The 13,638-nt window shown below is 35.3% G+C and overlaps 3 protein-coding genes across 6 annotated transcripts; all 3 read right to left on the bottom strand.

The window, feature by feature from the left end:
- Positions 1–140: 140 nt before the first annotated feature.
- Positions 141–3,797, bottom strand: LOC17875264 (trehalose-phosphate phosphatase A). Of its 4 annotated transcripts, none has more exons than XM_006280566.2 (11): positions 3,513–3,797; positions 2,107–2,526; positions 1,868–2,011; positions 1,691–1,762; positions 1,486–1,608; positions 1,346–1,402; positions 1,163–1,264; positions 1,002–1,079; positions 830–899; positions 572–738; positions 141–486 (listed from the first exon to the last, which is right to left on the bottom strand). In XM_006280566.2, exons 2-11 carry the CDS (start codon positions 2,392–2,394, stop codon positions 436–438), a joined length of 1,152 nt encoding a protein of 383 aa, XP_006280628.1. In that variant the 5' UTR covers positions 2,395–2,526; positions 3,513–3,797; the 3' UTR covers positions 141–435. The 4 variants fall into 4 exon arrangements, with proteins under 4 accessions (XP_006280628.1, XP_023644413.1, XP_023644424.1 ...); XM_023788645.1 differs by lacking the exon at positions 3,513–3,797 and adding an exon at positions 2,651–3,445; XM_023788656.1 differs by lacking the exon at positions 3,513–3,797 and adding an exon at positions 2,651–3,445 and having other exon boundaries at positions 1,868–2,008.
- Positions 3,798–7,345: 3,548 nt separating this feature from the next.
- LOC17874702 (root meristem growth factor 5) lies at positions 7,346–8,527 on the bottom strand. Its single transcript, XM_006281338.2, has 2 exons — positions 7,763–8,527; positions 7,346–7,672 (listed from the first exon to the last, which is right to left on the bottom strand). Exons 1-2 carry the CDS (start codon positions 7,856–7,858, stop codon positions 7,523–7,525), a joined length of 246 nt encoding a protein of 81 aa, XP_006281400.1. The 5' UTR covers positions 7,859–8,527; the 3' UTR covers positions 7,346–7,522.
- A 119-nt stretch (positions 8,528–8,646) lies between these two features.
- LOC17875880 (E3 ubiquitin protein ligase RIN3) lies at positions 8,647–13,562 on the bottom strand. The gene is made up of 13 exons (XM_006280168.2): positions 13,466–13,562; positions 12,808–13,117; positions 12,376–12,453; positions 12,013–12,099; positions 11,788–11,909; positions 11,230–11,326; positions 11,033–11,138; positions 10,749–10,906; positions 10,501–10,638; positions 10,355–10,422; positions 10,050–10,268; positions 9,427–9,793; positions 8,647–9,123 (listed from the first exon to the last, which is right to left on the bottom strand). The coding sequence occupies exons 2-13, from the start codon at positions 13,042–13,044 to the stop codon at positions 9,064–9,066; spliced, it is 1,737 nt and encodes a 578-aa protein (XP_006280230.1). The 5' UTR covers positions 13,045–13,117; positions 13,466–13,562; the 3' UTR covers positions 8,647–9,063.
- Positions 13,563–13,638: the final 76 nt, after the last annotated feature.

Here is a 13,638-nt window from a genome sequence, read left to right as displayed (position 1 = left end):
GACAAATGAGATTTAACATTATTTGAAAAGCAACGAATCACTTGTAGAAAACATTGAACTTGTAACGTTCCGTGAGCACAAAATTTTTGATTGAGAAGAATGTGAACGTTATGTGGCACTTTTGTCCTAAAAAAAACATGAAACCAAGATGAGACAAAGTGATTTTGAATTAATTCGGACATGAAGATCAAAGATAAAAAGAAGGATTTACAGTTATAGAAGATAAAGAAATTGATCGGAAAAAAAAGATCTCCGGCATGTTTGGAAAAGCCTTCATATGATCTCTCCTCCGATACCGTTAAGATAAAAATCTCAACGGTATTTGTATAAAGCCGAAAGTAACAATAATAATCCTCTAACTTCTTCCATATTTGTAAATCATATATATATATTAACGTTAACACTTTCTTCTACATCTTCTTCTTCTTCTACTACTTAACCCATTGATCTCTTCCATGTCACCAATGATTTCAGAAACTCCATCACCTGGTAGATAAATCACAAACAGATCAAACTCATGACATCGGGAAGCCGTAGCTTAAGTATTCAGTAGAGTGATTTATTAGTTTACCTCAGACGGGTCACGAAGTGAGTAAAAGGCATTACTGTCTTTGGGCACAGCAGAGACTAATATACCATAACCGTGATTCGGTCCATCTCGTAGTACCTTGAATGCATCTTCGTCTGTTCGATCATCCCCAACATATATTGGAAGAACATCCTCACAGTTACTTAGGCCTGAAAATTATGTTTCAGAGTCAATGATCCAAACCAAGATTTTATAACAGAACAGAAGCAGAGGAGATAGATTTTTATTTTAACTACCAACCAAGAGATTCGAGTAGAAATGTCACAGCTTTCCCTTTGTTCCAGTCAATCACTGGTCGGATCTCTAAAACCTTTTTGGCAGCAACACAAACCAACAAAGAAACAATAATCAACATTGAGACAACTTTGAACTTGTTTTTCTTGAAATTTATAACAGAAATGAGATGTTTTACCTTCCGACCGTGTGTTAGCCGTAGTTTTGGATATGTTCTGATGACATCATCAACACACTGTGCAACCAATCCCCAATTCTGTAACAAATAGAAACTTTTTAAGGAGAAGTGAATTGGTTTAAAGGAACCAAACTGGTTGTTGAATAGAGGGAAATTCAAACCTGTTCTTCTACATTGCGGTAATGGACAGAGATGCAGAACTTGTTGTCTTCTACTTTGACCCCTTTGATATCGTTTGTACTCTCTATAAGAGAACAAAGCACCTGAAAAGACAATTTCATTCAACAATCAAAAATGCTATTACGAAAGCTATATTTATACATTAAAAGATGTCTTCTAAATACTTTATCGATCATCGGTAGAAACTCGCTAGCAGGCTGAAATAGATTTACATCTTTCCCCTGAAATTGCCAAAATCACATATCAAGACTCTGATGTAGCATACAGATATTGCAGAAAACAAACAGAAGGCAAGAAAATAAACCTTTTCGTTGACTGATACAGTACGGCTATGTTCATGGTTCAAAGATTCTCCTGCGGGACTCATGATGTCCATCCCGTGGCTTCCGGCATAATAAAGTTCACTCAAATTAACAAACTCATACACCTGAAGCAAAATGGATCATTATAGCACTCGACCATACAAGAAACTGTTCTTGATGATGAAAATGTAACAAGTAAACATTAACCTTATCACGGCTTCTTCCACTAATGATCGCAGTTGGAAAGTACTTGGCAACGTTTTGCACTGCACTACGCATCTTAACATGTAAAACGGCGTAAACCATATCATTAATTAGGAAGATGAAGTACAATTTATATCTGTTTTAGCAATTGAGTTGAATAGGGAGAAGCTAAACACTTACAGCACTTGACATGTAAGCACAATCAGGTTCCTCAACTATAGGCGAAAGTGTCCCGTCATAATCAAGAAACAGTGCTATTCTTTTACCCTTTGCAAAACTCATGATTTTCTCAAAAGAAGTAAGAGCTGATGGATACTTGAGCTGCTAAAACATGATTACAAGACAAAAAGAAGATTAGCAAGATCAAAATAACGACTCAATGTTCAGGAAAAAAAAGAAGAGGACAGTAAAGGACAAACCATCCACTCGCGATAAGTCATATCTGTGGCATCACTGCTAAAGTTGTCTTTGTTAACTAGAGACGGAGGAGGAGAAGAAGATTTCATTGCATCAAGCCAACCATTAGACTTAACATCATCAAGGACTCCAGTTTTCTTTCTAGGAACGGTTAGCAGAAGGTTACTGTTCGGTGACAGCGCGGCTGCTGAAGAGTAAGGGAGTCTGTTCTGACGAATGGTTAACCTTGCATTGCTTATCGGTGGAGAATCAGTCATTACAGGAGATGAGTGACCAGATTTTATGTCCATAACAACACCAGATGTTACTAGCAAACTGTCGAAGTTTCTCAGAGGACTCTTGGACAGAAGAAGCTCTACAACTTCACTTCTATACTCGTATTTTCAAAGAATCCTCTTCCTCAGAGAAACTTGGAGTGGACCCTGAAATGTAGATGACAAGCAAGAAACAGAACCAGTTAAGACAAAAGCAAAGAAATAAGTGTGATCACTATAGTTCTCTGAAGCTATAACAAGAAAACATTGGATACCAAAGATACACATTGACCTGAAGCTATTATCCAATGAGAAACAAACAAAATGTTTGTAACATTTCTTTGTCTTTATTTTGCTGACAGTTGTACGAAAGGGTAATCAAGAAAACACATTATTCATGAAATGACTTTACTTTGTAATATACAAGAGTATATTGCCAGAGAGATCGCATTATGGAAACCTCTATCAATCAATTCAAGGGAACAAAGTTTTGGGATTATTTCTCCAAATAGAGTTTCTGACTGATACAAAAACTCTCTCATCTTTCACAATTTTGACCAACCAACAATCTACAGCCAAAATATCTAAATCCCCAAAATTTCAATCATCAGATACAAATAATGATAGATTTCTTAAAACATGTGGTTGTGCAGCAGAAGCATTGAACTACCTGTTGTAAAACTACATACAGATTTTTTGAAAAGAAGTAAAAATTGAATACGCTAACGCCCACTAATACACAAAGTAAGGCACATCAGAATATTTTGTATGTTATCGAAGGAAACATAAGTTTTATAAACCAAAAGTTTTTAAGTAAAACACACTTGCAGAATAGACAAACTAAAACATATTAGACCCACCACCAATTTTTCAAATGTGTTGCTCTTAAAGCTTGACAAATCATTGTCACTCTCATAAAATCCAAACACAAAAAGAAACAAAGTACCAAATTCCTAAAACCCAGAAAACAAAAATCCTAAAAAAACTGGTTCAGCCATTTAATCCCCAATAAAAGCTATAAACCCTTTTGCCAAAAAAAAAAAACTGAAAACTTCCAGCTCATAACGAAAGAACAGAGGAAGAGATTTGTAAAAATGGCTACTTTATACAACAAAACGTGATAAAAGACGAAACTTTGAGTTAATAAATATTACCTGAGAGAAATGCAGATACAAGTTTCGAAAACTGAAACCGGAAACGAAGGAAGATTTTTCAAAGACAAATACTTTTTAAAAAAAAATCTTCTTCTTCTTCTCTTTCTCTAGCGGTTTCTCGGCAACCAAATAAGGACACAGAAAACAAATGGGAAGAAGATGATTTGCCAAAAAGAACAAACTGTGAATTAGTGCCCGAGAAAATCGCAGAGAAACTATCCCCAAAATATATAAAAAGTCCAAAAAAATTTCTGATATTAGCGAAAAAAAATACTATAAAAATATTTGATTTTGGGAAGGCCTTAAAAAAAAAAAAGCCGAACGAAATAGACCAAAGAAATTATAAAGTTCAATTTTTTAATATTTCTTTCTCTCCCGACGGTTGTTGTTGACTCGCCAGAAAATTTTCTAAAAAAACAGGTGACGTGTACGTGTATTAGACGGAACCAATGAAACCCGCGCGTGGGAGTTACGTAATACGTTTTAGCGAGTATAGTTACGCCGTGATTTTTATTATATTAAAAAAAATTAAAGAGTGTCTTCGCACGCTGTGTGGTGGTTGGTTTGTAATTAATTAAGTTAACTAAAGAAGATTAAAATTAACGTGCTTAATTAATTAATTTAAGCATGGGTTTACTAATAATAATTAGGTTTAGTTCCAAAAAAACCGTCGATGCATAAGTGGGATCTAGAACTAGGACGTTAGACACGTGGCATATGGGCGAGTGTGATAAGTCGGAGTCAGATCTGACGTGGATAAGTCGGAAATGTGGGGGGTTGGTTGGTTTGGTCCCGCCACCGTGAGATGGTGCGGTCGCTCTCGCTCACAGCTGGTTGAAGGATTAGGTCGGTGACGGTTTTTTATTTTTATTTTCTTTTAGTATTATTATTATTATTATTATACTATTTATATAAATAGTAATAAAAGTCATTTTCTTCTCGTGGAGCGACATGGGATCCACGTGGATCGTTCAGCGATATGTAATTCTGACCATACGATTTCGCTTACGTGGCGGAGATTTTGTGGCCATACGATCATTGAGCTCCATGGGGGATAAGTGAAGGTCATTTTTTTATTTTTTTAACTAAGAATGACAGAATATAATAATTGATAATGAAGTTGTTTAGGGTTTTAATCAAGATTTTAAACTTTACTTTTGGTTCTGTGGTAAAAAAGAAAAAATGGTATAGAAGCAAAATTAACAATTCGAATTGATCAAGACACTAAAGCAATTAGTAGGATTATTTTAAAAACGTTAAATTTTTTACTTATCGTGACTATCGCATCTCTATTGCTTGATTAGCGTTTTGAATACTTAATTGTGGAAGATCATCAAATATGTTGGATTACGTTGTGCACTAATATAATTAACTTCATTAATAGATGAAAGGCTTGTTAGAAATGCTATAGAAGTAAGTAATGTAATTGTTTGAAACAAAAAATGAACTTTAAGAATAATTCATGACTTACTAATTACACTATCAGGAAAAATTCAATATGAAAAATATATTTGTAACACTTATAAATCACACTCACTCGTAGATAAAACAAAACAATCTCAGTCTGTCGAAATCAAATACTTGAATGATGTGTGGTCACAAATAAACATTAAGTGGGTGTTATTGGATACTGGATTTTAATAGAGTCTAACTCTAAACCAAATCTAGTGTTATTTAATAAATGATTTTAAATCCTTTACTTAAATCAAGTGTTATTGGTTCTTATAATTATAGAATCTTCATTAAAAGAGTTTAAAATCAAGTGTTATTGGTTCTCATATTTACATTGTCTTTATCAAAAGAGTTTTAAATCAAGTGTTATTGGTTCTCATACTTATAATTATTAATCAAAGTCTTATGTTATTCAAGTTTGGTGGATTTTCACAAATGATATCATTTGAAAGGATTTAAAATGAACATGAAACTGATTTCATATGTAAATTATGTCAATCCAAAAACCAACCTTCTACGTGAGATTTCACAATCAAATAAACAAAAGTTTCACCCTATCACTCAACGTAATACATATAACTCATCCACCCAACATTTTTCTCTCTTCCTCATTTTCTTTTACGTAGTAGTGTGTCCGTTACAACAAAAATACACACTACGTTCCTCATTTTCCACCCAAAATGAATATGGTTGCTGTGTGATTCATTTTCGTCACTTTGTTTTTATACTAATTAATTTTCACCTTAAAAAAATATGCTAGAACTTCAAAACAGAAAATGAGAAAAAAAATGTGATAATAAAAAGTTTGGTAGAATTTCATTGAAATTGTGAAAATCATTTGTTATAGAATTCAATTCTATTGTTCAAAACAAAGGATATCATTTGTCATTGTAGAAATACACTTCCACGGATTTGTTAAAATGAATTATAATTCAGTTTAAATGAACCCATATTTTAAAAGTCTTATGATTTTTAAAATCTAATGGAGTTGAATTTAACTTATACAACCAATAACACCCCCTAAAAGACATATTATTTGATGAGTGTAAAGAATAATCAGTTGAACCAGTAAAAAGTATGGTTGTTAACGTGTTAATTACTTACTTACTAGTCTTAATTACTTGACCAAATTTGATGATGATGATATGTGTATGAACAAAAAGAACAACACAAAATGAAATAAGAGAAAAGTCGGGTCAACTGACGTAGAGAGGGCTCAGTGTAATATTATATATTTACAAATTACAAAGAAGAAGACGGTCAAAGATTCTGACAAGAAGACGACAAATTAGAGGAACCAATTTGGAAGTGGAAAACGATAGACTGTAAAAAAAAAAAAAAAAAAAAAAAGAGATTTGGCTTTTCGAGGTTGTGTAAGGGTTTCTTTCGATTGATTTACCAATTGAGGGAAGGTCGTAGGACCACTTTCACAGTTGGGGATTCTCAACTCATTTGCTTCCTACTTCCATCTCTTAATTTTTGTTTAGTAATGACGACATTATTATGCTACACAATTAGTATTTGTTTAATGGTTTATTATAGTAAATTGGGAAGAAGATCTTTTGGAAATTGAAATTTGTAGCAGTCAGAATCTTCTCTCGTTTGACGCCGCTGTTTCTGCTCTCTTCTCCCTTTGACCATCCCCCTCTCATGCCTCAACTCAACTACTCTCTTTTTTTCTTCTTGTATTTGTTTAGTTTCATAATCTTTTTACAAGTTAATTTTCACAATTGTTATTTTGTTAATAATCGTTTTTTCTATGGTGTAGAACTATTAATACTTAACATGATTATAACCTATAAAATAACCAAAAAGTTAATTAACTTGAACATCGAAATGTATAATACTTGAAAGAGACTTTGGTCCACGCAAAAAAAAAAAAACAATCATATACAAAATGCCACATAATCATGTAAGTATTCAATTCGCATTTCTATCCTCACATTCTTGTGCAGGCAATGTAAGGTCTCCTTAATTATTCTTAATCTTTGAGTGCTACATATTTTGACTAAGTTAACAAAAGTGGTTTTTGAACTGATTTTACGACGTTTTATTTAAAATTTTACATAATGTGTGTTATTTTAATGTAATAAACATCCAATTTATTATCTATCAAAGTTTTTTATACAGTTTACTTGTATTATTAAAATGCTATTTTCTCGAATGTATTTATACTTTCATCATATCACTGTGAGTTTAGTTATTTTATTTCGTTCCTAACGGAAAGTGACAGGACATGATATTAGATCATTCACGTTGTGAAGTGAAAATATAATCTGAAAACAGGAAACAAAACTGTAACTGAGCCAAAATTGGGCTTTAAACCTGTAAAAGGCCCCAAATAGTCAAATTTTGTGATTGTTTCAGCAGATAATAGACTCTTTTGGGAAAACTTACTCAAAATAGATAGAATTTGTCAGGGAAACATGAACCTATACTTCAAAAAAGAGTTCCAACATCTTGGAAACGTATTAAGAAAATTGTTAAAGGACCTATTTACTCTCTCACATACAAAAACACTCCTAAAGATGAAAAAAACTACAAGAGAGAGAGAGGTTTCAGTTATGACGCGGAGGCCGCGTGGACGGCTTCGGATAATCTGCGAAGAAGAGTGGCGGCCGATGATGGCGGTGCTTCACTGCACGCGGCACAAACCTAGAAACCTTTACCGGTTCTTTAGGTGTCAAACCAGAGACAACATTTTGATCCTAAAACACAGGAAAACAAAAAGAAGCCGTTAGTTTTGAGAAGGTGAGAGACAGATTCAGGTAATACGGAGAACATGAAAAGCTGTGAACCTTGGCAGTGATGTGAACATTGTCGAGGTGACGAGAATCGGAAAGATGCAAGAGCAGAAACAAAAGAAGGATTGAAGCAGCATGAATTGAACTCATTGGTCACACAACAGAAATAGTTCTCAAGGGTTAACGACAATAAGGGTTATAGAACGTAAAAGCACTTACTAGGTAGTAGACACTATATAATAAGAGCCAGTTCACACATAAGTATTTGAAAGTAAGAAAAAGAACACACAAAAAACAGGAATAAATAAGTGTTTTTTCTTATCAATCCAGATGAATGTGCTGGAAAAGCTCATAGGAGAAGCCGAAGATGAGTCAAAAAAGAAACAACAAAAGGAAAAAGACATATAAACCTCGGTGAAAAACGAGCGATTTACTACTTCTTGTCTCCACAACATCTTATTTGAGACCAATCCCCAAAACTTACCGACCACCACGGTAAATATTCTATTAAGAAAATGCAAGCTAGTTCCGAATTGTATCATTATTATATAATATGCGAAAAACTTAAAGCACTTTTTGAAGGCATTATTATAATTTACCTTAATGCTTTTGTCTGCCTCGAGAATGGTTTGGAGGTTGACGATGACTGTTAACACCACTTTTTGAGCTTTGACGCAATCTCCGAGACATCTTGTCTTCAAAAAGTCCTCTTGAATTGCCCAAATCCTGCCTGTTTCTAAAACAAATAACACATGTTAGTTCAAAGTAAAAGAGCTTCAAGAACCAAGAACCCAACATCTGGACCAAGAATGTTCCCTGAGGGATTAGAATGTCTTTCCTCTGTTCCAAGAAGCCATGAAACCTGCACATTCAAGCTCAAGAAACCGGTCTAGTGTAGACAGGAGGACCCAGCTTTAAGGAAACAGTTGAGCAATTGCTGATACCACAGAAAATCTATTGGATCAATAACAATACATTCTGTGGTTTGCTTCTATTTTTTATTGTAATATTACATGCTATTATACAACTGGAGGTAGCATCAGTCCAGAAATGCATTCACACAGACTGGTTACTAACTCCAGAAAACGAAACCTCCAACAAAATAATTCACGCCAGGGCTCTGCAAATATCAGAGCTTTATTTATCACACAATAGCAAATGAACAAAAGCTACTCTAGAGCCTCTTTCTCTTGCAGAGTCTGTTGCCAGCATGCCTCCTATTTACAGCAGAACAACGCTTCTAAATGTGAGATGGTGAGTGAAACTTAAAGACATGGATGTTGCCCGATCCGTTTATCCAAAGCTGGGTAAACCTGAGCTCGAAATGGAAGTGCTCATTGCTTTTAGGCAAACCATCATGATATCTGGAGAAGATTGTTCACTGTGACAGCAGCAGAATTTGTTCTTTGCAGGTCCTGCAATATTGAATCGCAGTAGGTTTTCATATCAAGTCACAATAATGTTACATCTAACACAATTTGACATGTCGTAGTATTAGTCACTTGGCAACAATCACTTGTGCAAACAAGTGAACAACAAATGGCCTTTAGGTTCAGGAAAATCGAGCCATAAGTTTCTCGATGAAAATTATGATTCACAAATACATATACGCAAATGTTATCATTTGATGCAGAAAACTAACTAAATGACCTACCAATACAGCCAAAAATGGTGCATGCTCGTCAAAGTAAATACTGATTGCAGTTTTAATATAATACCTGGAAAATTATTTCATCAGGCACATGTGGCAGGATTTCCCTTACTGTCCCGACCATAGCTAGTATACTTGCCATGTTATTATCTGCACGAGATGCAGTTCTCAGATGCAGACCACCTGTTCTTCCACCACCAGCAGGAGGAACATATGAAGACGAAATCGATACTCGCGAAGGATTCATTGGCCAGAGACCCCAAGAAGCGTCATCGAGTGCATTCAGAGCATAACCTTCCCCAACAGATGCAAGATGTCTCATCATCATCTGAACCTGCCCCAGTCCAACAGATCTGGAGCCACCAGAGGGACCCGCAGCATCAACACCCTGATCTGACCATGTTTGTAGCCAGCTTGAGTCCAGTCCTGAATTCCTATATGAATCAGACAAAGGTATGAACTTTTAATCCTGTTAAAGTGAGCCAATCTTTAAGAAGAAAACCCAAGGGGGTATAAGCTTGGTCCTCTCAAAATCAATAGTTACTTGCTATCAAAAGAACCAAGTATAATTAGACAATTCAGAATATTTTAGCAAGACAATATCAAAGGAAGTGGATGATGTTGTTATGAACACATTGTTACTTTAATGAACTTAAGAAGAAAACATTATGATGAAACAATGAACCCAACCTCCAAGGATCACTTTCAGTGGAATTGGGCGTCTCGGTTGGAAACATCCCAGTGGTTAGTGCATGCACAGAACTGTTTTGTCTCTCAATTTGACGGGCTAACTGTTCATCTCCTAAGACTTCTCCTCTGCTAGAATTCGCCTCACTTTCAGTTCTACCAACAAAAAGCGGCTTACGACATGTAGGACAAGAGTAAACCTCATTTAAACCTTGATCCAACCTGCGTGCGGCAAAATATCACTGTGATTAACAGTTCTCACACAATCGCAAAAGAACAAAGGTGACAGCATAAAAGAGCTGGCATACCATGATCGCAGGCATCCAAGATGAAAAAGATGGTTGCAATGAAGTCTTTTTGCCTTACCCATTGGTTCCTATCATTCGTAATGATCAAAGACTGGTTAGCTACTGAAAAATGCAAAGACGCTAATAACTATCAAGCAGAAGCATACCCGACATATAGCACATTCGTCATCATATGCCCGCAGCTCTTCTGAAGTTGCATCAGGAAGAGCTGCATGAAGAGCACCTAAAGCTACTCGCAGTTTAATGTATCCTTTTATGCGTTTCAAAATTGCACTTAGCAAGGCCTGCCAAAATCAGACGGGAAAATACACAAAGAACTCAATATTTATATCTGTGCATATTAAGCAACCAGTAGAGTGCCACTTTTACGAAGAAAGTCGGTTAAGAGACTTACACGTATGTTGAGAAACAAAACTGCATCCACCAGATGAAAGGCCATTCCATGGAGCCACCAAATGTGAAAATAATGACCGAGGGCCATTACTAAGGTAGCCATGTCTAGGAAAAAACCAAGGTTCCGATTAAGGAGGCCTTTCCATTCCAATAATGAGCCTATCCAAAGGGAAAGAGTTAAATTCAGTAACGTAAACATCAAATACGCCAAAAATATCCAAGAGAATGCATGAAGTTTAACAGAATACATAATTATAATCATACGCAAAAAAAAAAAAGACAAACCTGCTGTCATAGAATCAAGAAACTTTGATCTTTGGCAATCTGAATTCTTGACTGCTAAGTGGTTGATCCACATATCAAGCAGTTGAAACCCGTGAGTCAACAATGCCTGAAAAAGGATCCAGTATGCGATTGATCAAACCTTTATATACAAAGAAGCTCAACAGAAACAATGAATACAGCTAATCTTACTCAAGTACCTGCAAGGTCTCAAAAGCTACACTGCATGGCTCAAAAAGTAACAATAAATACAGAGATGAACCAATTGTATTGTATATCGTAAGGGAAAGCTTTATCCTGCAAGATTGGACAAAAATAATCAAGAGAAGAACAACAAGTTCAGTCTTCAATCACTAGCGTATGAATCAAAGATATCCCTATTCTGCTAATTGAATTGCAGTCTAATAAACGTGAGAAATCTATACATAAATCTTCTCCGCTCAATATAATGGTGCCTGGCATATGCACCCTCAGAACAACTAAAGCTTCTGCTTCATCTTATGAGCAGAAGATTAAACTGCTTTCACCAAAACTTATGTGCATCATTACAGTCGTGCACCATTCAGATACTTAGGTCATCTGTTTTGTTGCCTTTAAAATACAACAATACCTACTTTTATGATTTTGAAAAATATATTTAATTTAGAGAAAGAAACTAGGAGGAAAACTTTGCATTCATATTTTGGAAGGAATAAATAAAACAGATATTAAAGCCGCGACAGATAATTTCTCATGGTACCACAAAGTTTAGGAAATACCAGCACAAAACAGCAGAGAGAACCATGAACAGCGCTGAATACACACGAAAGTATGTCCAAGGAGTAGAAGAAGGAGATGCATTCAATCTTTCAAGCCGATCTCTAGCCAAAGCTTGAAACATCTACACAACATTTCACTACTCATCAGGTGTCTAGAAAACCAAATGCAGCGTTTTCTGATCATAGATTAAGAAGCCATTTTTTTGTGCAATCTGTATGCCATACCTTAAGAGTACACAGAACAGTTAACCAGATTGTCCATAGGACCCCCTGAAATATTGTGGGTGGAACCACCAACGGCAGGAAAGTGCCCTAAACCCAGGAATAACTAGTTATTAACATAACAAAGTCAAACATCTGCAAATTACAACAAACAGAAAAGATACGCCAATCGAATAAAGTGGTAGAAATAATTGTTCTTGTACCATTACTGCTTGTTATTTTAAGTAGAATTTCGTCTAAATCCTTTTTTGCAACAATTCAGACATTCAGTAAAGGAGGCAATGGAATATCATTATATAAGTGAAATAAAATATGGATTGGTTTCGGTAGCAATATACTGTCTTTCATCAAAGCATAAACAACTACCTTGTAAATGATGTAATTGGCAAGTCTTTCCACCAGCTTTTTAGTTTCAATGGCATATAGATCCCCAAAAAACAGAGTCTGCAGTGAATTCATAAAGCTATTAGATCCTCACAAACTTTATATTTCGTTTCACAGAAGCCATTTAAATAGTGAATAACAAGACTTTTAACTCCTTAGCGTCAGAATTACTTGCTTCTTACAATACAACTCGCAGGTGCAAACTAATTTTTCATGCTGTTTCTAATAACCATACTAAGAGCTGTATGTTGCATTCCATTCCGAGAAAAGACACACATACATTCAAAGAAAGCACTTGAGATATCTATCTATGTACGACAAAGGTAAAAAACATCCACTATTAGAGTTTTAAGAAAGAGAACCAACGAAATTAACTTAAAACAAAACCTCGGAAGTAAAAAAGACCACTCTTACCTTGAGAGAAAGAACAAGAAGAATGTACACATTGAGCACAAAACTTGTCAGCAAGGCAATTGTAGTGTGAGAACCCAGAAGCAGGTCAAGGGCATCCTCAGAATCTCCTAAAGAAACGTTCTTGGAGATTAAACCATCAGCTTTATGTCTATCCAGAGACAACTCACTCCAGACTTGTAAACCCACAAAGCTCAAAGCTGTCATTGCCACGGAAATCGGCAGATATCTTAACCCCATTAGAAACTATCACAGCCTTCTCACTCAAACTTAACCCCCAGAATCTCATTTAATCAAAATCGCATGACGTCCCCTGCATCAACATGATTTCACATAAGCTAAGCAAAGCAAAAACTTATGTAAGTTGGACAATTGAGTTTTAAAAAAGATTCAAATTTAATTGAGTTTAAAAACTCCGAGAAGGTCAAATCGCAGCAAGTAAAATTCACAAACATGATCGCCAAGTTCACAAGATCGAGCAATTGAGAAACATAAACATTAAAAATACTAAAATCGAAAGAAACTGGGGAATTAATTAACAAAACGGAGAGAGATGAGCTGGGACGATGAACGATTCAACGAACAAATCGAAGCCGATAGTATCAAACAGGAAGACAATTGATGGAGTTTGCAGAGAGAGAGAGAGAGATTTCGATCAAACCTGAATCGGAGAATGGGGAAAACTCTCTTCAGAACCGGCAATTGCGTCGTCTCTCTCTCTTTCTCAACGGAGAAGGAAAAGTAAAAAAACAGCAAAAATGTCTTTTTTTTTTTTTTTTTAATAAGATAATCAAAATTAATAATTACAGTTTACGAATAAAATAAGCAGGACCA

Source organism: Capsella rubella, unplaced genomic scaffold (assembly GCF_000375325.1).
Source record: "Capsella rubella cultivar Monte Gargano unplaced genomic scaffold, Caprub1_0 scaffold_8, whole genome shotgun sequence".
NCBI lineage: Eukaryota > Viridiplantae > Streptophyta > Magnoliopsida > Brassicales > Brassicaceae > Capsella > Capsella rubella.
This window is presented reverse-complemented; position numbering and strand designations above follow the sequence as displayed.

Bases quoted from the DNA above. Each gene is read 5' to 3' on its own strand.
- LOC17875880 (XM_006280168.2), bottom strand. From the start codon at position 13,044: ATGGGGTTAAGATATCTGCCGATTTCCGTGGCAATGACAGCTTTGAGC. The intron at 12,100-12,375 runs GTAGTTGTTTAT...TCCTGGGTTTAG, and splicing joins CCAATTACATCATTTACAAG to GGCACTTTCCTGCCGTTGGT. The intron at 11,910-12,012 runs GTATGGCATACA...AATGTTGTGTAG, and splicing joins CTGTTCTGTGTACTCTTAAG to ATGTTTCAAGCTTTGGCTAG.
- LOC17874702 (XM_006281338.2), bottom strand. From the start codon at position 7,858: ATGAGTTCAATTCATGCTGCTTCAATCCTTCTTTTGTTTCTGCTCTTG. The intron at 7,673-7,762 runs GTTCACAGCTTT...CCTGTGTTTTAG, and splicing joins ATGTTCACATCACTGCCAAG to GATCAAAATGTTGTCTCTGG.
- LOC17875264 (XM_006280566.2), bottom strand. From the start codon at position 2,394: ATGGACATAAAATCTGGTCACTCATCTCCTGTAATGACTGATTCTCCA. The intron at 2,012-2,106 runs GTTTGTCCTTTA...ATCATGTTTTAG, and splicing joins TGACTTATCGCGAGTGGATG to CAGCTCAAGTATCCATCAGC. The intron at 1,403-1,485 runs GTTTATTTTCTT...TGGCAATTTCAG, and splicing joins CTGTATCAGTCAACGAAAAG to GGGAAAGATGTAAATCTATT.